We start from the raw sequence: 21,556 nt of genomic DNA on the forward strand, positions 1-21,556 counted from the left end.
GAGTATCACGTGGTTTAGCCGCCGAACCATGGTTCTGCCTTAATGTGCCTGAGGTGTATGCATTCCCCGCGAGTCAAGGCCGACTCGGGAATTTGTATGGATGTCTCTTTTTGCACTGCCATTCATTCCCTCCTTTAACAACTTTGTCTCTCTTTCTCTCGATGTATTGATTTTTGACTTACGCTCTCTTTCAATGTGATTCCCTCATCTTACTATACGTTCTTTACTATTTACACTCTTTTTATGAACAATGTCTGATTTCTCGAATGCGACTTCGGTCCGAATACAGCCTCCTCGCCGTTCTGCTACCCTTCCTCCTAAACTCAGTCTTCAAAAGCAACGCAATTCCGACTCGTTGAATCCCTCAGCAGACGACCTTTTCTTCCATCCATGCGCCAAAGTTGTTCATTTCGCTCCTAGAGCTTTAGCCCCGATCCCATCCAGCACGGCTCCCTCCGATTTTGATTACCCGGTTGATACTATCGAGACCCTGCCGTGGCGATCACCCTCTGAGAGAACGGTCGCGTTTGCACCATTGAGACTGCAGAATGTGCATGGACTGACTGTGTTTTTGAAATGTGGCGGTGTGGTGCATGCGATCCTCAAGAACTCTCAGTGTTGGTGTGTCGACGGCGAGTCTACGTTTGTTCTGCGTGTTCGACCGCTCACGTATTATCGCATTGAACTGCCTAGTTCGACGGAAAACAATGAGAACTACGTTCTACAATTGAAGGATGTTTTGCCCACAATCCTGCGTTACGAGATTACGCCCTGTCCCTTCAAAAGGGGGTTTACCGTGGAGATACCGGAGGAGGCCAAGATCAAGAAGCGCAGAAAGGCATGGCGTCCCAAGGGACGAAGGGAGAGCGCGCCCGCGTCGTCGACTGTTTCTCAAGGGTCAAACCCCAAAGATGAGGAAGGGTGCAAGGGCATCAGTGTCATGAAGAGAGGCAGCGCTTGTACGGTCTTGGAGACAATCCCAGACGAGAATCAGTTGCTCTCTCCTACAAGTGTTCCTGAAGGCTGGGATATACCTCAGCGTTCAGTCACCGACACACAAAGCCTCCAAACCTTGCTGGCAAGGTTCGACAATACCAAAACAGAATCGCAGGTCGATCCTGACACATCATATTCTTCAAGCGTCAATTCTTTTCACTCGATAGATGGTTACATGCGCCCTGAGTTCAGTGCACGTTCGACTTCTACTTCTCCATCGTCCGTTGACCACAACGAGCTGGACCAGGACCAGCACTATGAAGCTGGAAAATTCTTCAAGGATGTGGATTATTCTGACAACCGTCCTTCCACTAGCTACTCGGATGGAAGTTTGTGTCAAGCACCCCAATCTCCTATGACTCGTCGAAAACCGGAATCCAAGCCATTGGAGATTCCAGCTACGTCAACTGAGAACCCGAGCAGCCTCTCACCGATTGAGACGAACAAAGACACCATGAGTAGGGAATTTCGACGCCGTGCCAAAGCATCCACACAGAGAGAAATCTCCCCGATGTCTCCACCATCGACTCTGCACCGGTCAAGTCCATCTAGGAAGAATGATGCGAAGTCAATTGTTCAGAAGACCTGCACAGTCGTTCTGGTGCCATCTGTTCAACTATTGATCATTCTTATTCATATTGCCGCGCAGATTGTTATTGGTCCTGCCCTGAATTCAATGAGTGACGCTCACCGGAGACTTGAATTCCAAGCGCCTGATTCCGAAGATACCGTGGATGACTTCGATCTCCCTCTTGAGTGCTTTGACTCCCAAGATAAAAAGTATGATGTTTGGGCACTGGAATAATTAGCATTCTACTGCACGCTTCATTTCTTGACCTTCTTTTACCTTTATTACTATTTTTTCAGTCTGCTCTGCATATTTGATTGTGCTTGCCGTCCTTCTTTTTCTGTTACGTGGCTGATCACTGATTTATCCTATTGTCTGTTCTCTATGAATTCGGGTCATGACTGGGTTAATGTCTCCTTACGTGTTAGTTTAATGATTGTACCCTAGCGCTTTAATCTAGTCTAGGTAATATACCCTTTGGTTTCCAATCTTGTACGATAGTAGGATAATGACTTCGACTCTCAAAACAACGTAGTTTTGGTGTTTTATAAACAACTGAACAGGACAGCCACCATGAACGCCGGTAAATGCAAACCCTACTCGACAAACCTCATCTAGGTATCTCAATAGTCTCTCGCACGAAAACCGCAAACATAATATACCTCAAGCCTTGCCCTTCCCAGAACCACCCTTCCCCTTCCCCTTCCCCCTCTTCCGATCCCTCTTCTTCAACCCCGTCATCCCCGCCTTACAAACCTCCGCATACCGTCCATAAAACCCCTCCAACTCCTCCACCGCCACAACAGTCGAGATCTTCACCTTGCTCGCCTTTGTTGCTTTTTCGATCTTGTTCTTGGGGTTCTTGGGGTTGGGCGCGTTAGTGTTTCCGTCTGTTGCGCGGATTAGGATTGCTGGTTTCGTGGGGGAAGGGTCGTCGCTGGTGGTGGAGGTGGTGTTGAGGAGTGGTTTCTGGGTGAGATAGACGGAGCCGCGGGTTTTTTGGGACGTGGTGCTTAAGAGGGAGGTCAGGGAGGTGAAGAACTGTGATTTGTTAGTATTCTAGTTACAGGGGATCATTGGGTTAGTGGTGGCTTACCTCCTCGTTACTGAGATGCGGCGCCATCCCCGTGGTTCTTGTCGGTGTTTGTGGTAGATTTGGGGTTTGTGCGATTGGTTGTTCTTTGCGCAATTTAGTAGACGTCAACCCGAACTCGTAATAATAGTAGTCGTAGTTTCAAGTGTACCAATTCAACAGTAAGACAACCGTTTCCCTTGTATCTCAATATCACCAAACTCCAACTGTCCACAATCAACTTCCACATCCAGAAAGACAGCGGGTCCTCCGCCGCCCAGTCCACCGCCTCCACTTCCGCTCCGCATCGGCGGCATAAAAAAAAGAAACAGAAAAAAGAAAAAGCCGCTATCACTGTCCCAGCTGCGACATAATTCACTATTGCACATACATATTTCGGCCGCCATGAGACGTCCCATGAAACTCACAACCGCCCTCCCGCGGGAACTTCGCGCAGAACTCGGGATAAGAGATACATACGGGGAGAAAAAAGATAGGCGCAATGGACCTGCGTCGCGAAAGGACAGGCGGAGAGAGGAGAGGAGTGGGGGGAGGAAGCCGCAAACGCAGGTGCAGCAGAGGCCGGTTTGGAAAAAGAACGTGAGGCGACATCAGGAGGAGGGTGATAATGACGATGAGGATATGTTGGACGAGGGCGATGAATCCGACGAAGCGCCGCCTGCGAAGAAGTCGAAAACCGCAAAGCCCGAGCAGAAGCCCAAGTCGATTCTGAAAAAAAGCAAGCCAGCCGAGAAATCCGATGAGAGCGACGACGATGACGATATCGATTTGGATGAGGGCGAAGACGAAGATGTGCCCGCACCCCGCAAAGTCTCCAAAGCCGTTCGGGACCAATTACAAGAAGACGATGCCGAAATTGCCGCGCTGGAGAAGAGACTTGGGTTGAAGAAGGGGAAGAAACTTCCGCAGTCTTTCCACGATGATGGGTTAGATGATTTACTGGGTGATTTGGGCGAAGGGGAATCGGAAAATGAGGGCAAGAAGCGCAAACGGGAGGCTGATGAGTGGTTACAGAGTAAGAGGAAAAAGGCACAGGGTCTGCAGCGAGCTGGGTCGGAGGACGATGATGAGGAAGATGACAGTGATCTTGGGAGCGATGAGGGGGCCGATTTGCTGGACGAGGATGACGATGAAGAAATGGATGACGAGGCGGCCGAAGAGGGCGAAGACAGCGAATTTGGTGGGTTTGACGAGGAAGAGGAGAAGCCGGCTCCAAAGAAGAAAGAGAATCCTTTTGTCGCCCCCGTCCCACAAGAGAGTCAACCGGCGAAATATATCCCGCCATCGCTTCGCACTGCGGCCAGTTCTGAGGATGAATCTCTTACTCGTTTACGGCGACAGGCCCAAGGACAGCTGAATAAATTGTCCGAAGCAAACATGATCTCCATCCTTGCTGAGTTTGAGAAACTCTACCGCGAATATCCCCGGCAGAACGTCACTTCGACACTCATCTCGCTGTTGATGGGCCTGATTTGCGAGAGGTCGGCGCTTCAGGATACATTCATGATTCTGCATGCCGGTTTCATCGCTGCCCTGTACAAGGTCATGGGTATGGATTTTGGCGCCGAGTTGGTCCAGAAGATAGTCCAGTCTCTCGACGCACAAGGCGACGAGCGAGGCAAGTTCGAAGGAAAGGAGCATCTGAACCTGATTTCGCTCATTTCGCAACTGTACAACTTCCATGTCATCGGACATTCTCTTGTCTTTGACTACATCCGAATCTTTGTCCAGGACATCACAGAGGACAACACGGAACTTCTCCTCAAGATCATCAGAAGTAAGCCTCCCCCTCATTCTTTCCCTAGAACTAAAAACCAACAACGCAGACTCCGGCCCTCAACTCCGACAAGATGATCCCTCCTCCCTAAAAGACATCGTCCTCCTAATCCAACCCGCCATCGCTAAAGCCGGTGAACAATCCCTCTCCGTTCGTACAAAATTCATGATCGACACCATCACAGACCTTAAAAACAACAAAGTAAAAACCGTCGGTTCCAGCATCTCAACTGAACACGTCACAAAAATGCGCAAAATCCTAGGCTCCCTAAACAACACCCGCATCATCCGCGCCTCAGAACCCATCAACATCTCCCGCGACGACATCCACAATTCTGCAAAGAAGGGTAAATGGTGGCTCGTCGGCGCAAGCTGGCGCGAAGACCCCCTCGAAACAGCACGAAAGGAACTCTCTTCCCTCCCTGACCAACCCACCCAAACCCAAGCACAAGAGGATGAAAACGAAAGCGACGCGGAACCCGACCTCGCCAGCATCGCCAAATCGCAGCGCATGAACACCGACGTTCGCCGCTCAATCTTCGTCGCTATCATGTCCGCAACAGATTTTCAAGACGCGCACGTTCGCCTGCTAAAACTCCGTCTCAAGCGTGCGCAGGAATACGAAATCCCCCGCGTCCTCACACACTGCGTCATGGAGGAAGAAGCATACAACCCATACTACACGTTAATTGCGCGCCGCGTATGTGGGGATCTCGGCCGCAGACTGAAAATCTCGTTCATGTACACACTGTGGAACATACTGCGACGAATGGGCGAAAAGGGCGACTTTGACGATGAGGACAGCATGTCTGAAGACGAGGACGAGAGCACACAACTCCCACTGAAATCCATCGTCAATATTGCAAAGATGTACGGTAGCCTCATCGCTGATAACATGCTAACCATTGGCATCCTCAAAACGCTCAACTTCGCATACCTGCAACCTAAAGCAAAAACCTTCGTCGAACTCCTCATCATCAGCATCATTCAGAACTCTCAAAAGTCCCAAAAGTCCAAGAAATCCAAGAAATCCAAGTCCAAGTCTAAGAACGAAGACGACGAAGCACGGGACGAAAAAGCACTCATGGACATATTCATGCATGTACAGGAAACGCCGCAGATCGCCAAGGGGCTTATTTACTTTATTCGCAAGGTCGTTGCGAAGACGGATATTGTGCCGGAGAAGGAGTTGAAGGAGGTGAAGTGGGGGTGTAGGGTCGCATTGGATGCATTGAAGGTTGTTTCTAGTAAGGATGGTGTTGTTGGCTAGGGATTGTATATATTTGTGAATATGCATTATGAGCGTTGTCGATGGTAAATATATTTACGCTGGTGCACCGAGTAAATCCCACTCCATGACCACAAGCCATCGTTCGCGGTCATTTGCACTTGAAGGCTGGCAGTCATCTAGATCACCTGCATCCACTTCGTCTTTCCTTGACAAGGCATCTATACCATCCCTGTCCAGCTCAATTTCCCAAACCAAACCTCGATAAACACCGACCACACTGCCCTGCGCGAGCTCAGAATCTCCAGACCGAGAACGAGGGGAACCCATAAGAAGGATATTCTGTCTTCCATCATCAACCGATATCGACCCCCCTGAAAGTAGTTTAGCTTCAACAAAAGCCACCGCCCCCGAACTCCTCAAAACACTCCTCACTACGTTGCTAATCCTCGCAGTCACAAAATACTTCCTCAAATCCACCTTATGTGCATCAACCTTTATCATAGAACTATCCAACTGCTCCCTTTTCGTTCCCATCTCTAACACCCAACCCCGAACTTCAGCCGCCATGCCACCGGGTACATACCCCGGAACATCATGCCTAGCACGACCTCGTCTCTGAAATTTACGCGAGGACGGGGAAAACGGTGTCTGTAGAGACGCGGTGTCTGCATGAGTAGCCGAGGGCGACGGCGAGCGTGGTAGTATGAAGGCCGGTTTGCGTCGTGGAGTGGAAGATGGGGGTTGCGATGTGAACACCGGTGCGGGAGCAGGTGTTGTTTGACTGCTCGACGGTGGTCTTTGGGAGAGCAAGAAGCGAGGATGGTGACGGAAAAGAGGTTTCGCTGTAGCTGGTGTTGATGGTTTGGGTGTTCCTGCTGGTACAGCTTCATCCTGTTGAGGTTGCTGCGTGGGCCTAGGACGGCGCCAAAAAGGTGTAACCGGCGGCTGCTCGTTCCACGACGATTGCAAGTATTGACCAGGCGAAGGAGTCAACATAGCATCATTCCGTATCCTTCCATGATCCCGCGACGGTGTCTCTGTCTCTGGCGCGAGCGAAATCCGCCTCTTCTTCGTGCGCTCCGGGGGTCCGAATAAATCTTCAAACTCGGAGTCTATTTCTGCAGAAGCAGGCGTATTGGCATGCTCTTCTTCGGTATCCAGCCGGCTGTCACCAATATCGTGTTCATATACATCCTCCACATCCTCGATCACACCTCCCCGCGCGGTATCTCTATCAGCATATCGAACCGTCGACGGCGAATCATTCGAAATATCATCCACCAATTCCTTATCATTACTCCGACTCTGAGTCGAACTGCTCTGCGGCTGCGAAAAGACAAAACGGGGTGTCGATGCGAATTGAGGACCGGCGTTGGAGCGCGATGCGGGAGGGCGAAAAGGCGTCTATTGTGGCCGTTAGCGGAGGGATACATAGCAACAGGAAAGATACTGACTATTGGTGTCATCTAGGACAGGGCAGAATGCAATGCATCCTGATCACTCCCATTCTTCCATCCAATGTTGGATATAAAGAGTTGTCTAGAAGGGGAATCGGAAACGTTCGGCGAGCAACCGGCAGTATGATCACCGCCTGCACGTGATCATTACGTCAAATATAGGGCTAGACGTTTGTTATCATCCAATTCAGGAACAAAGCAAACATTAAACATTTTTATTAGGTATAGCAATAAAGAAGGGTATATACATTCGTCTCAGCTCCACAATTCTCCATTCTCCATTATCCACAATTTCCGTCGCCGAGAAACGACCCCCTAGTAGTTCCGGCAGCACGATCCGAAACATTGATCACCGGCTAAGCATTGTCAGTACCCCATACAAGACAAGACAAGAATGGACGAGAAAAACTTACGGTTGTAGTTGTAGACACGGTTACCACCGCCCAGTGTCTTTTGATGCGCCTTTTGTTTCCTGCTACTGTTAGCATACTGGCGTCCGGCATGAATTGTTGGGGGAGTAAGGAACGTACTCGGAAAGAAGGGTAGCGTAAGATCCAGTAAAAGAAGCATTCTCCTCAGCTTCCTTGGCAGCAGTGACAGTGCTGCTCTTGTGCTCGTGAGCCTTTTGCTGGAGAGTGCGGAAGAAGCCCATTGTATTTGATATCAAACAGTTTAGATGGTAGTATAGACAAAGTATGAATGATGAATAGTGTACAGTGGAAGATTAGAGCTTTTATGAGTATTGACACGCTTGTAGAACTTCCTTTTCCCTCTGGCAATCCCCGTATATATAGATTCTCGCCGTGGCGCGTCGGCGAAATTTCATATACTTCGGCCAAAGTTTCGCCGACCATCGCTCGGTATATGATACCACCACCACCGCCCATCCGCCGATGTCATCATAACATTCGGCGAAAGTCAGGAAAATTTTTACACGGAACCAACCGAAAGCCAAGTTCGCCCAAGGTCAGTCACAAGGTTACAGGCTGCCCGAACCCAAAATGATGTCCTGCACATGCTGCGGCAAAACAAATGTCTGGCTGAGGCCCACCCAGTGCATCGCGTCCAATCGCGTTAATCCCAGTTTCATCAGGGGGAAACTCAGACTTTGGGTTCGGAGCACGCGCAGCCACGAGTCCACTAGATGCTTGCCTTTGACGGCGCGCTCGGCATTCGGGGCTTGCACGAGGAGGAGCATTGTGAAGTTGGAGACGGTGGCGAAGCCGATTCGGGACCCTATGAATTACAGTCAGATCTGCAAATAGTGTGTAGAAGTGGGTGATAGTAGGAATAGTAGGAGTAATCGGAGACGTACAGGAATACCAAAATCCGGTAAAGTCACTTGACGTCAACCGTCTCGTAAAACTAATCACAATCGACGCACATCTCTCGGCGGCATTCAGTGTCGTCTCGCCTGTTCCATGCACTTCTGAGAGATCGACATCGACCGCCGGGAAGGATTCAATCTCCGGCACGTCGGCAAAGTCCAGAATAGAAGTCTCCTCAATGGGCAGGGTGGTTGTGGAGGGCATTTCGTCGACGTCGAAGATCAGCGGCGGACTAGATGACCGAGCCATGGGTCGTAGCATCGCTCGGTAAACATAGACGACTAGGATCAGGTAGGCGAAATGGATCGACGCAGGATATGGGGCTAGCCCGCTGACGGACTTGCTCCAGTTGGGCAGGCGGAAGGTTTCTGGGAGCGAAGCGTACCAGATGTTTAGTTTTTCTAGGAGGGGGAGGCCGGTGTCGTGTGACGCTGCAAAGTTTTCGGAGAGATATTGGGCTGTTCGTAGTGTGCTACAAATTGCACATTAGCATACCCCTCAAAGACACTTAGGAGGAGAGGGACCTACTAGAATGACTCGTGAATCGTCTCAGCAATCTGCGCCAAGTCGACCAAATACCGGAACGGTACATCCACATCGCTGACACTCGTACACCCCTGCGCTCCCTGCACTTGCAGGACAAAATCCCCTCCGTCCAATTCACTCACATCCCACTCATCTTGCCGGATATACGGCGGCCGGCCCATCAGCAGACTGCGCCACTTATCCTCCGCATAGACCGCCCACCAGAGCCGTCGGCGCAGTCTCTTCTCCCACGCCGGAATCCCCCACATACGACACTCAATATGCAAGCCTAGCGAGCACGCCAGTCCAACCATACTCCCCACCCATGACCATACGAAAGGGGTATCGGCCGTCGCGGACCGTCCCTCGTCCAGCGACTTGTGGAGGTACAGCAGACCGGCTTGCAGGACGGATAGATGAGGAGTGTGGATCTCCTCGGCGAGGAGCTCATATACTAAGCGCCAGAGACGATCAACCGGGGCATTGTTGTACGTGTGCAACACACAGAGGTAGTCGTCCTGTCCGGCAAATGGCAAAGCGGTGGCATAGATGGCGGCCAGTAGATGCACGGGAATTTTATCCAAAGTCTCTGCAGTCGGCACCGTGCATGATGGAGCCAAGCCAAGCTGGTGACGAGAGACCAGCGGTAATGCAGGCCAGATGTACTTGACAAACCTGAGTCAGTAGTCAGCAATATATTCACAGTTAATATAATCATGACTAGAACATACAAACCAACCAATCGCACCCCATATTCATCTGGCACCAAGGAATTCAACTCCTGTCGTGGATTCATGCCAGGAGTAGCGACACGCGTCTCAGTCTTGGAATCGGCAGCCAGATCATCCGCGGCAATCATGAAATGCACCGGGATTCGGAGCGGCACGGGGACACCGCCTGCGTTGCGAAAATGCACCTTGTAGAAACACTTGACACCCGCGTCGTCAAACGAGCAATGTCTCAACAGCCATGGATCCGACTCGGCCGATGCTCCGAACAACTGCGCCGAGAAGCCCTCAAGCTGATCAAGACTCTGCACAAACTGCGTCGGTGCCCGACCAGAAGACATAAGCTGCTGAGGCCATGACGACGACAGAATCTGGTTTGCCGGCGTGGTCGCAGCACTACTATGCGCCGCCACTACAGGCGGCTGTGATGGAAGATGTTCCTGCGCTGGCGCATACGGATACTCTTCCTGAGTCTGCTGCTGCTGCTGCTGATGCTGAGAAGGAGGGTGTGAAGGCGTAGACCCTCCCTCGATACTGGGATGTACCTGCGACTGCGAGCGCGAACCAACCGAGTCTGTAAACCCAATCTCGTCGCCCTCGCGGAGCTGCCGCCGAGGCCGTTTGGGCGGCGGTTTGGCAAATGTGCAACGTAAATCGGCGGAGCGACAGCGAGCACATGGCAGACCGGCCTCTGTCTGGCAGCCGAGTTTACGCTCGCGGCATTGATCGCAGGGGCGTTGACGCTTGGAGCGGTAGGGCCTGGATGACATATCTATGGCGTACTCTCAAAGCCAGTAACAGTGCATATACCAGCATCCCAAGCATTCATAGTAGTTTATGTCGGCGGCGAGTCGGCGACGAAGTGACGTTGAATGACGTGATGACTCAGCTACTCGTCGGCCACCGGCGATCGGCGGCGGTCGGCATGCCGATCGGTACGGATACGGAATGCCGTAGATTGATATAGATGAATTATCTGTATTGAGTGAATAAGTACTATGACTCTGATACAGTATATAAGCAGTGGAATAGACTGCCTGTAGAGTATCAAGTACGTTCAAGATACTCACAAAGCACAATGGCACACCCTGAAGGAGGCCTCGCCGCTAACCTCGTTGTCCTAGGCAGCTTCTGCTCCATCACCGGCGGCCTAGGGCTAATGAACAGCATCGGCATCTACCAAGCCTACATCAGCACACACCAACTCTCCTCCCTCTCACACTCCGAAATAAGCTGGATCTTCGGCGTCTACAACTTTCTCATCTTTTTCGGCGGCTTGCAAATCGGGCCTATCTTCGATGCCAAAGGGCCTCGTGCCCTCCTGTGGATAGGCTCGACGCTGCTTGTGATTATGTTTATAGCTCTGGGGTTCTGCGAGAAATATTGGCATTTCTTCGTTGTACTGGGAGTTCTCGGTGGTATTGGGACATCATTCATCTTCATCGTCCCCGTCGCTAGTATCGGACATTTCTTCCTGCGACGTCGCGGCGCAGCTACAGGCCTGGCCATGGCTGGTGGTAGTATCGGCGGTGTAATCTTCCCAATCATGCTGGAGAAACTAGCACCAAAGATAGGATTCGCCTGGACCACCCGAGCCATTGGGCTAGTAACCCTGGTCCTTCTGTTTATCGGCTGTCTCCTCGTCCGCGGCCGGGAACCTGAGCCCTCATCATCTCCCGAATCCCCTCCCGATAAACCCAAATCCAAACGCAAATCTATCAAATCCCTCCTTCCTGACCTCACTATTCTGGCGAACCCGCTGCTAGCCCTGACAACGGCCGGCGTCTTCCTCATCGAATGGGGCTTTTTCATTCCCCTCGAGTACATAACCTCGTACGCCCTCTACCATTCCGTATCCCCTGATCTCGCATATTTAATGGTCGTCTTCTTCAACGCGGGTTCCTTTCCCGGTCGTTGGATCCCAGGAATCCTAGCTGATAAAGTCGGACGGTACAACATGCTGATTTATACAAACCTCCTGGCACTGGTCGCGGTGTTGGGGGTTTGGATGCCTGCACAGGGTAATGTGGCTGCAACAATCGTGTTTGCGGTGGTATTTGGATTTGCGAGTGGGAGTAATATTAGCCTTGTGCCGGTTTGTGTGGGCGAGCTGTGTCCGACGGAGGCGTATGGGAGGTACTATACGACTGTTTATACGATTGTCAGCTTAGGGTATGTCTTCCTTTCTACACATATGTTGATGTTACGAATGCTAACTTGTGTCTAGGGCTTTGACTGGAGTTCCAATTGCGGGGGAGATTATCCAGAGGACTAATGGGGAGTATTGGGGACTGATCGCATTCGCTGGATGCTCCTATGCGGCCGGACTAATGTGCTTTTTCGCTGTTAAACTCCTACAATGGAGAAACGTACGCAACGATTCAACCTGATGTATCTACATATTTCATAGCTTAAAAAATGTAATGATTCACGACAACTTGACATCCCTCGGACTCGGCCTATACAAGTAACAATCAACAAATGCAATCATCATTCCTCACATATGGAACCTACATCTCACTGTACAACGCATCAAACTCCTCCTCCGCCACCCTCGTACAATCAAACCCATAAATCTCCCTCTGCACATCCGCATCCGCCCACTTATCCGGCACAGGCCCCTTACCCTGCCTCAACGCTGCAAACTGCTTATCTCTTTGTTCCTTCGCCGCACCCTCGCCTAGATGCAGCGCGCGACCAGATGCAGAAGCTAGATCGACGAGCGCGTATGCACGCTGTTTGCGGACTTTCTCGTACACGCGAAGTGCTTTGTTGATAGACTCTGGTTGTGTGTTTGGTAGTCGCGAGAGGACGACCGCAAGTACAGCGCCGTCTTCGATGGCCTGTGCCGCGCCTTGTGCGAGATGTGGGAGGGTCGGATGACATGCGTCGCCGACAAGAGCGACGGATTCATGGATCCATGTTGGGAGGGGGTCGTGGATGCGCAGTTTCCACTCGCAGACTTCGCCTTCCGGGACGTAGTTGAGCATGCGCTGGACCATGGGGCAGAAGTCGGAGAAAACGCCCAACATGGCTGACTTCGAGCCCTTGGTTGTGTATGTTGCATTTGTGGCAGCTGCAAAGTTACTGTCTGGTTGCGTTGTGGAGAGGTTGTAGATGTTGTTGTTGGAGACTGGGTAGGCGATGATATGGCGCTTTTCGCCGATCCAGCGAGTGACTCGGGTGCTGTTGATGAGTTCGAGCAGTTCGGGGTCATCTTTAATTTGGTCTTTGTGGATCATGATTCTGTACGCGGCTTGGTGGGTGTCTTTGATGCCGACGTCGACGTTCAATCGTTTGAGCATCTCGACGCGCGCCTTGCTCTTGATGCCGTCTGCGGCGAGGATTACGTCTGCTTCGACGCGGTACGACCCGCTGCCATCGCGGGGTATCGCTGTGAAAGATGCGTTGGGGCCGAAGGAGTCGATTGTCTCGGCCTCGGTCGAGAAGTGGAAGTTGATGGCTGGGTGCTGCTTGCAGCCTTCGTAGAGGCCGTTGGCGAGGGAATGTCGGTGGCCTACCATGTGCGGGTAGCCGTATGTCTTTTCGATGTATTCCAGATCAACGTGTGCAAGTTGGGTGTCCGTTGCGCCGACTGTTCATTATTAGTACACATAGTTTGCTTTGAGGGAAACGCATGCATACCTCTAACACTAGTATCAAGAATATTAACAGCCTCAGCCTCAATCCCCTTCCACACACCAAGATTATCAAGCACACGAGCCATATTCGGCGCAAGCTGAATACCAGCCCCGACAAAACCCAGGTCCGATGCATATTCATAAACGTCGATATTCTTGAACCCGCGCCGCGCCAGAGCCAGGGCACAGGTTAAACCGCCCATTCCGGCGCCCAGGATGGCAATGCGGAGATCTTGTGGTGATTGCGACATTGTGTGTGTATTCCGCCAAGTTGAATAGTCTGTGAAGAATGAACAAAAACTGCTCTCTGGGAAATCTCCATGCTTAAATGTAGTGGTTCGCAAGTTGCGGCAATTCGGGGTTGAGCGGTTATGACCTTTTCCGCCAGCGAAAGGAGGCCTCCCACACCCCACACAGTGATATCATGGACGATTGACATGGAGTGGATATGGGGAGTATAGGGAGAGAGGAAGAAAGGAAATAGTAAACCGTTTGGAGCTGGAAGAGTAAGACTGGGCAAACCAATTATGCTCGGCGCTGTAAAATATTCAACCGAGGCATCTGGTGCATCTGCACTGCACTACCACACAGCTTTATACAATATAGACAAGGTACTTCCCAAGTTCGCATTTGCTCCTTTACTGTAGCTATCCAGTAAACCTAGAACCAACCATGGCACCAATAGCATTTCGAGCTATTCAGAATGTCATGAAGCGAATCCTTCCCCGGGTTCCTTTCCACCCCCAATCTCCACCATACTATCCGGGTAATCAAAACCGACTTTTCTAAACTACTCCATGATCACTGATTCTCGACAGGTTATCGCCCGAAGGACAGAAGTAAGTCTGAGCAGCTACGGTAGCTTACGAAAGCCCGTTGCGTCAGCTCACCAGCCGAAACAGACCATGGCTGTTGCGAAATCAGCCCATAAATGATATCGGCATTTTTGGACCTCATTGGTATAGAGATATTCTGACACGATAGGGTCAGAAAGTGCACGACGAGGTTTTTTCCATCCCTCTGCGCTAGGTTCCCAGAGGTCCAGATCTTGTTCGTTGATGTCTTTGAAGACCATGGCTGCCATTGCTCGACCTGCGATATCCTTAGCGTATGAGAGACTGGGTGTTACATAGATGCCTAGCCTGAATTCATTCCTTGGTGTATTTGACACAATGAGAATGAAGAAATTCATTTTGAGTCCTAGGGTCACGAAGCCAAGTCCGCGATACCAATCACCATCCTGCTCCTGAAGGTCGCTGGGAAGTTGCTTCTTTGCCTCTATCCATGCGTCCATTCTCTCCAGGACCATGTCATCTAGTTCTTAATACGGAGTACTTAAACGGAGGGGTACATCTCCGAGCGGTTTTGAGATTGGATCTGTGGCGTGACTCGCTGCCGTATAGGGACATTCTACTTGCAACGATAAGGACAATCTTCAAAGTACCCGCCATGTAATTCGCTGAACATCTTGGCATCAAGTCGAGCAGGGACCTGTCTGTCCTCAAAGTACCGCTCAGCAAGAAAGTGGCTGGGGCTGGTGCCGATAGGGATCGAGGCGAGTTCATCCTGTAAAGTGTAGACCGGGTCATCGATTACATCGATAATATCGTCAAACCCAGTGATCAGAAAATGCTTCCATTGGAGCGCGCCGTTTGTGTACCTTTATACATGGTCAGCACATGGCGTATGTAGGAATCAGGGAAGGGAGGTTTCTTACAGCGACCGGTCATTTTCTTCAACTTTTCCGGTATCTCTCCTAGATACTCATGACCACCGATCCACGCAGGCTCAAAGTATTGTCCACCCCCTGTCGGGGGCCGGTTCCGTTTCGTCCTCCCGCGTGTTCTCTGTGAACTACTATGCCTTGCAAGAGTCGTCAGATCCCTTCACCTCGTCTCCTTCGCCGTCAGCACAGACAAGCATGTTAGGGTTCCCAGGCTCCTCATATTCCGATATAACAGGGAAATAACCATCCAATTTCCACTCGTAGCATCCCCAGCAGCTTTATGTATGAGGGTGCAAATCTGATTACCTTCAATAGCAATCGACCTAGTCTTCATACATGTGTCCCTCATCCTCTCAGTTACCTCACATGGTGTTCCCATAAACCTAGCAATATAAGCCAGGCGAAACAACCGGTACCGTTCCTCAAGAAGATCCGTCACCATCTCTTTTACACCTTCAAATGCTCTCCATTCATCCAATAGCTGTTTAAGCGCCGTGCAGAGCTTGCGGTATTTATTATCATATATATTCTCTTTACATTCTTCGAGGACTGTTTTTGCCTCGTTGATGCTGGCACAAAGACGGTAGACAATGCTTCTGACTGCTTTTCTCAACCGAACGAATCAGCCCACGGCATATTCGGATGCTTCCCATTCCAGTGCAGTTGAGGGCTCTGGTTCAGATGGGCCGGACGATCGGATGATTGAATATCTGGTGACTGGTAGTCATCTGGGGTTAATTTCCGGAAAATAGTTGGGCCTGAAGACATCGAATTTGGGATAACTAAAATAAGACTCATGGGTTGTAGAAAAGGCGGTACTTCAGACAGCGATAATGAGTCACATGCCATGCCATTTTTCTTTCGGCATACTCATGAAGGTGACTTCAATCATCGCACCCAATTTCTCTTCTGGTTGTAGGCAGTTCAATCGCGGGATAACGATGTACGACTCGCGAGCTTCCTATCTCACTAACGGTGCATCGGACGCTCCTGGTGGCTCGCAGCTCGCTTATATCTAAAACTTGGGGTTAGATTTAAGCTTAGTCCACATGGTCAGATGGTGGACTCATTGGGACTTTCGCATGAAGCGATGATTTGAGGCGACCGACAATTCGATGCATATCATACCATCTGTTCTGACTGGGTAAAGTATCGCCCGTATTGTAGCTTTCCTTCCCGCGCTGAGACAGCAAGGATTATCTCAATACATGCGAGCCAATTGATAACAATAATGTAGGGACAATTGTTCTTTGACAAAAATATCCAGTCGGTTCCCGTAGTATACACGGGGTAAAATGTCCGCTAATTGACATTCTTCATATAGAGAAGTCAACATCTCGGCTATTGACAAGCCAGACAGCCTCCATAGCAGATGGGAATAACCTCATCCATTTACCCTAATCGTCCTGCTTGTTCGCCCCCACGTTCGGAGGACCCTTCGGAGAGGATATCTGTATTCAGTTATCTCGCCCGAGTACATCGGCAATTGGCCATGGTAGTTGTATACCCCGGTAAATCGACAGAAAAGAGTCAAAGGGGCAAGGTGCAGGAGAGAGAATCGGTAAATGCATCACAGTTGATCAGAGCCAACGATATAAAAGATACCATCTGTCTCAGTTGAAAATGGTGAGCCCAGACCGTGCAAGTGGCCCCTCTGCCTCTCAATCGTCTGTAACTCTCGACACTGCAGAGACACAGTACCAATCGTTCAAATGTTCGTTATTGATTTGCCTGCGTTGTCGACGTAATTCCTTATCAACAATCCTTGATTTGTACAAGAGCTTGGTCGACTTCTCGTGGCACATGGAATGTGTGAGTGCTCGGTTGGTAACCATGCTGTTGCTTTTTGAAAAATGATTTCAGGTGACTGCTACAACCGTAAGACACACCAAGGGACTGCCGAGGCATTTAACACGTCCCAAGAGAATGTCATGTTTTGACGGTGACGAGATGCCGATCTCTTGAACGTCCAATTCTCCTGGTTGGGACCAAGTTGCTGCCACGAACTCTTATGCAATAGCTATAAACCTTTAAGGAAGCGGAAGCTAACACTTCTCTGTCCTCGCCGATAGTGGTGGCAAAAATCAGTCTTGAATCTCGTGGTGATGTTGGAGATTTTAACAACCGTGATACAGGAATCAATGATCTCAATTGAGTCAGCGAATCTGACCAGCAACTAGTCTGACTTGCGAAGACTCAAAAAGCTTACAAACTGAAGGTAGTGCCACTATGCTTCTGAGGTATTGACAGAAGCATGAGTGATGAGATGGCCAGGTTGTGTGAGTTCTCGGATGTCGCTGGTAGCCATTCTCTTCGAGCAATGTATGAGATCTCTTGGAGTCCCAAACAACCAACGGCTGCGCTTAGAAAGGGCCGCGTTTAGAAAGGGAGCAAGATAAGCATTCGCTTACCAAGTCTCGATGATCTTCGCTCCACAGAAGACAGTAGCATTGCACAAGTAAAGTCCCGCCTTATTATCCGAACCAAAGGCGCGTCGTCGGCACTATACGGAATAATCTACAGCTCCTACCCAAACACACTTTCCGACCATCACTAAGGTCCGATTTTATGGCAGTAGAGCCATGACAAGGCAAGAGCTGCCACTTCCCAGCCGAATCACCCACTTCTTAACAACCAAAAGCAACGCAATCCGAGTATCCCCGAGAATTATTAAACTACCACTTCGCATCCCCCTCAGCCAATCCATGAACCCAGCAACACCCGTATCCATAAAAAGTGTAGACCAACTATACAACCGCTTACTACAACCGCTCACTTCCCGGAGAAACCGGCCACACACCCGGCTAGAAACACTGGCTGCTAATATCTGCGCCCAGAAAGAACATTGTCATCTACATGCTCCATGATACTCTGAGCGTGGTACGCCAATTGTCCGGATAAAATGGCATATCTCCTCATAGCAGTTGTCAGTACTGCGGCCGTGGATGGGTAAAGGGATTACTTTGACCAGGCCCATGTTTCCTTCGAGGGTGAATCTGCATGGGACATCGCGCAGGGCTTGACGGTCGTCGAGGAGGATAGCTGATGGCTAGGGTGCGAGACATAGGATGAGCATTGGCTGGCGTTTTCATTTTGTCCTTCGAGGTTGTGGAGGGTGTGTTCTGCTGCTGTTTGGAGGCTTTTGAAGTTGGCAAAGATTTGGTAGAGGGCATCGCGGGGAAGACCTGCTAGGAGGTCGCTGTTATATATTCCACCTGTATCGTGTCTCTAAGATCATTTCTACAGTGTCGTATTTGTGGTGGAGAAGTGCATCAACTTGTCATAAGTCAATCGTCTATGCACTCCGTCCTGATAAGATTATCTTATCTTGATCACGTCACACCATCTTATCGACAACAATCCACAACATCGAAAATTTTCTCCTTGACTGCAATTGTCCAGATGGGTTAGCAACAGCCAGTCCCTGATAGGTTCATGCTCTGTTCTGGACTCTAACTGAATCAGCTCAGCTGAGCATAAACTTTCCGAGACGGTCGAATCCCCACAAATGGAGGCCTTTAGCACGGCGCACACCATTACCAAACCGATCGTCGGCTGAGAACCCTCTCGAATAGTGGCACACTCAAATAAGAAGATAATAGACCAGTCTCGCGAGCATACGTGGACATCGCGATTTCAGTCTAATTGCAATAATAATACACAGCACGCATGTACTCCACCGCCAGCTGGCCTGCACCTGCAGCGCAGTGCAGTGCATCCTCCTGACACAATGGGGGAAGGATTTCCCCCACGTTGGGTGGAAGATCCTGTCGGCGGCGAATTGGGACGCCGGAAGAGCCTGCTGTACAGTTATGTCTGTCTATGCACATGCACCGCACTCTGTCAAAGTGAAGCTATCATATCCCCATCGTACCCTCTCGTATAATAGTCGATCGTATTGCCAGTTGCCTTCGTTACGCCGCGTCTAGCGCGAGGTGGGATGCAAAGAACATCGACATCGAGCTCCGACAAACGTATATTTCTTCTTTGGCGGGTGTAGCGGTTTTGCGCAAAAGGCTACAGCACCTCCACACAATCCGGATTCCGGATACGGGCCGTAGAAAAAACTTACTCGCAGGAGAACTCCGTTCAAAAGAAAGAGATTAACGCCGACCCCGACCGATGGCGAATGATATACGATGCAATGATCAGCTATATTGCTTTTACTTACTGCTGTACATCCCTCATAGGACGGGGTTAGAGACTAGAAACAGAAACGAGGCTGGCTTGCGTCGGAACATGTTACCAAACGCCGACACCAGTGCCTTTTTGGTAACTTGGGAAATCGACATTGCACCGGCACGCACCGATTGAGAGATCAAGTGGATTCATCTCGGGCTCGGACTACGAATGGTGGCTGGCTGCATGTCTGCTAAGCTGTGGATCGACCATCAAATCGGAGCCTGTGTTTGAGCGTGTGGGTAGGCCTCTGGAAAACGTATTCTAAAAACTGAGCAAAGGAAATGGAGCTTCAGATTATCTATAAAAGGGCTCGATGGTCCGTCCTGGTTGATGGCAAAATACTGTTTCACAACGACCACAACACGAAATGACTATCCCAACAACCATACGTTCTCTTTTATCGCTACTGCGATCAATTCCGCTTCGTTCAGATAGCAGCGACGGCAACATATCCAAACACAACCAAGCACTCTTCGAAACCACCAAGCGGCTTCTCGCCGAAGTCGTTAATGAGGGACTGGTGGATGCTACTATCGGGGGATCGAAATATGACCAATTTTTGTACTTGAACAGCCGTCTTCACGCAGCCGGAGAAAATGATCGCAAATGGGTGAAAGTCAGTCTTCAGCCGGGTACGGTCCTAGAGACCAGAGATGGAAAGGTTGCGTGTGTTGTGCGGCCGGATAGTCTACAGCCGCCTGTTGTTATTGGCAATGGTGACGCAGAAGAGGAAGAGTTGGACCCGGGCGTGTTATTCAAAAATCTGAGCCCGTGGTTAGTCGAAGATGCGGACGAGGAAATCTTGAACGAGATCGCCCTCGAATTAGGTAATTCAGCGCGGAATCAGGGTAAGCCTCACCCCGCCATATACAAACGACCTATACTAACAGAAACAGAAACATGGCTCGACATCGGCGCAGCCCAGAAAATCCTCACTCTCGACAATCCATCCCCAGACTGGGAAAGAGCCTTGATATACGGCCATCCAAGTCATCCCTATCACCGCCTGTGCTACGCCCAACCGCCCCTCAACCAAATCCAACCCTCTGACATCCCCGAAATGCTAACCCCAACTCTCGCCTTCCTCTCTGTGCCCAGGACAGATCTCCGCGTAACAGGCGCCTTTGAAGAAATCATCCAGCCACTGCTCAGAAAACTGGAAATCCCAAGCACAACACCCGACAGAGTCATCGTCCCGTGTCTCTCGAGACAACTTCCCGCCGTGGACCAGCGCTTCCCAAATGCCGTCGTGCTCAAGACAGTGGAAAACATCGCAGACGCACAAGCCTCAATGCGAACACTAACCCTCCGCCCAGAATCCGATTTCGGGTATCACCTGAAGCTCTCCTTGGCATGCCAGATCACATCTGCCCTGCGCACAATCACCCCCTGGACAACATGCGGCGGACCAGTTCAAACGGCCCTGCTTGAGAGATTCCTCCCCAACGACCTCTGGGTCTTCCGCGAAGTCGCCGCAGTCTCAGGCGGACAGGACAATTTCGCAGACGCAAAACATCTCTCCTGCATACTCCGCGATGATCTGGAGGCCCGCGCAGACGCCAACAACGAACGTCTCGTCATCGCAGCAGCACTGGCCCAACAACCATACAACAACACCCGCTGCTACGCAGAGATCCTATACAATCTGCGCACAACCTCCGACAAACAATCCTGGCTACGTACATACGCAACCCGGCTCTTCTCACTGGTCCTCCCACCGCTAGCCCGCTATGGTATCGGTCTCGAAGCACACGGGCAGAACCTCGTTGCCCGGATCTGCCGGAAAACAGGAGAAGTGAAAGGTTTCGCGGTTCGTGATTTCGGCGGTGTGCGGATGCACGTTCCCACACTAGAGAATTTCGGCGTGAACTTCGATGGTTTGCCTCCCGGGGGCGCGACGCTGACGGAGGATTTGCACAATGTGTGGAGTAAGGTGCACCATGCGCTCGTGCAGAACCATGTGGGGTTGATTGTTAGTGCGTTGAGGTTGGAGAGGGATGGGGGTTGGGGGATTGTGAGGGAGGTGCTTGGCGGTGTTTTGGAGGGGGAGACCAGTGGGAAGGGGATGGGGAGGGAGGTGGGGGAGTACTTTTTGCAGGATACGATGCCGTTTAAGTGCTTTTTGAGGATGAGGATGGAAGGGAAGTATCGTGATGTGAGTACCAGTTTTTGCTTGTCATATTAGGGTTATGCTAACAAGTGCAGTATGTCGAGAGAGAAGTCCCGAACGTCCTTCTTATGGACTCGCCAAGATGGGAAGAAGTGCTGCGGACTTATCAACCAACCTTGCATTATACATAGGGGG

At 50.6% G+C, this 21,556-nt stretch overlaps 9 protein-coding genes across 9 annotated transcripts; 4 read left to right on the forward strand and 5 right to left on the reverse strand.

Moving 5' to 3' along the window:
• The first annotated feature begins 77 nt into the window (after positions 1-77).
• Positions 78-2,014, forward strand: EURHEDRAFT_293790 (uncharacterized protein). Its single transcript, XM_040778244.1, has one exon. The coding sequence runs from the start codon at positions 251-253 to the stop codon at positions 1,799-1,801; it is 1,551 nt and encodes a 516-aa protein (XP_040641124.1). The 5' UTR covers positions 78-250; the 3' UTR covers positions 1,802-2,014.
• A 213-nt stretch (positions 2,015-2,227) lies between these two features.
• Positions 2,228-2,687, reverse strand: EURHEDRAFT_375272 (signal recognition particle 14 kDa protein; the record flags this gene model as incomplete). The annotated part of the gene is made up of 2 exons (XM_040778726.1): positions 2,228-2,605; positions 2,661-2,687. The coding sequence occupies 2 exons, from the start codon at positions 2,685-2,687 to the stop codon at positions 2,228-2,230; spliced, it is 405 nt and encodes a 134-aa protein (XP_040641125.1).
• Positions 2,688-3,005: 318 nt separating this feature from the next.
• On the forward strand, positions 3,006-5,703 carry EURHEDRAFT_409665 (MIF4G domain-containing protein; the record flags this gene model as incomplete). The annotated part of the gene is made up of 2 exons (XM_040781150.1): positions 3,006-4,434; positions 4,484-5,703. Exons 1-2 carry the CDS (start codon positions 3,042-3,044, stop codon positions 5,701-5,703), a joined length of 2,613 nt encoding a protein of 870 aa, XP_040641126.1. The 5' UTR covers positions 3,006-3,041.
• On the reverse strand, positions 5,589-7,189 carry EURHEDRAFT_293808 (uncharacterized protein). Its single transcript, XM_040778245.1, has 2 exons — positions 7,119-7,189; positions 5,589-7,068 (listed from the first exon to the last, which is right to left on the reverse strand). The coding sequence occupies exons 1-2, from the start codon at positions 7,128-7,130 to the stop codon at positions 5,758-5,760; spliced, it is 1,323 nt and encodes a 440-aa protein (XP_040641127.1). The 5' UTR covers positions 7,131-7,189; the 3' UTR covers positions 5,589-5,757.
• Positions 7,190-7,749: 560 nt separating this feature from the next.
• Positions 7,750-10,523, reverse strand: EURHEDRAFT_528983 (uncharacterized protein). Its single transcript, XM_040787086.1, has 4 exons — positions 9,706-10,523; positions 8,978-9,649; positions 8,437-8,921; positions 7,750-8,357 (listed from the first exon to the last, which is right to left on the reverse strand). Exons 1-4 carry the CDS (start codon positions 10,470-10,472, stop codon positions 8,101-8,103), a joined length of 2,181 nt encoding a protein of 726 aa, XP_040641128.1. The 5' UTR covers positions 10,473-10,523; the 3' UTR covers positions 7,750-8,100.
• A 239-nt stretch (positions 10,524-10,762) lies between these two features.
• EURHEDRAFT_549578 (putative monocarboxylate transporter) lies at positions 10,763-12,092 on the forward strand (the record flags this gene model as incomplete). Its single annotated transcript, XM_040787504.1, has 2 exons — positions 10,763-11,874; positions 11,930-12,092. Exons 1-2 carry the CDS (start codon positions 10,781-10,783, stop codon positions 12,090-12,092), a joined length of 1,257 nt encoding a protein of 418 aa, XP_040641129.1. The 5' UTR covers positions 10,763-10,780.
• A 98-nt stretch (positions 12,093-12,190) lies between these two features.
• Positions 12,191-13,748, reverse strand: EURHEDRAFT_473256 (putative monooxygenase). The gene is made up of 2 exons (XM_040785367.1): positions 13,348-13,748; positions 12,191-13,297 (listed from the first exon to the last, which is right to left on the reverse strand). The coding sequence occupies exons 1-2, from the start codon at positions 13,592-13,594 to the stop codon at positions 12,213-12,215; spliced, it is 1,332 nt and encodes a 443-aa protein (XP_040641130.1). The 5' UTR covers positions 13,595-13,748; the 3' UTR covers positions 12,191-12,212.
• A 481-nt stretch (positions 13,749-14,229) lies between these two features.
• On the reverse strand, positions 14,230-14,637 carry EURHEDRAFT_375279 (uncharacterized protein; the record flags this gene model as incomplete). Its single annotated transcript, XM_040778727.1, has 1 exon — positions 14,230-14,637. The coding sequence occupies one exon, from the start codon at positions 14,635-14,637 to the stop codon at positions 14,230-14,232; it is 408 nt and encodes a 135-aa protein (XP_040641131.1).
• Positions 14,638-19,434: 4,797 nt separating this feature from the next.
• Positions 19,435-21,552, forward strand: EURHEDRAFT_513335 (uncharacterized protein; the record flags this gene model as incomplete). Its single annotated transcript, XM_040786154.1, has 4 exons — positions 19,435-19,448; positions 19,690-20,099; positions 20,208-21,406; positions 21,457-21,552. The coding sequence occupies 4 exons, from the start codon at positions 19,435-19,437 to the stop codon at positions 21,550-21,552; spliced, it is 1,719 nt and encodes a 572-aa protein (XP_040641132.1).
• Positions 21,553-21,556: the final 4 nt, after the last annotated feature.

The sequence above is a fragment of the Aspergillus ruber genome (assembly GCF_000600275.1).
Source record: "Aspergillus ruber CBS 135680 unplaced genomic scaffold scaffold00005, whole genome shotgun sequence".
Lineage (NCBI taxonomy): Eukaryota > Fungi > Ascomycota > Eurotiomycetes > Eurotiales > Aspergillaceae > Aspergillus > Aspergillus ruber.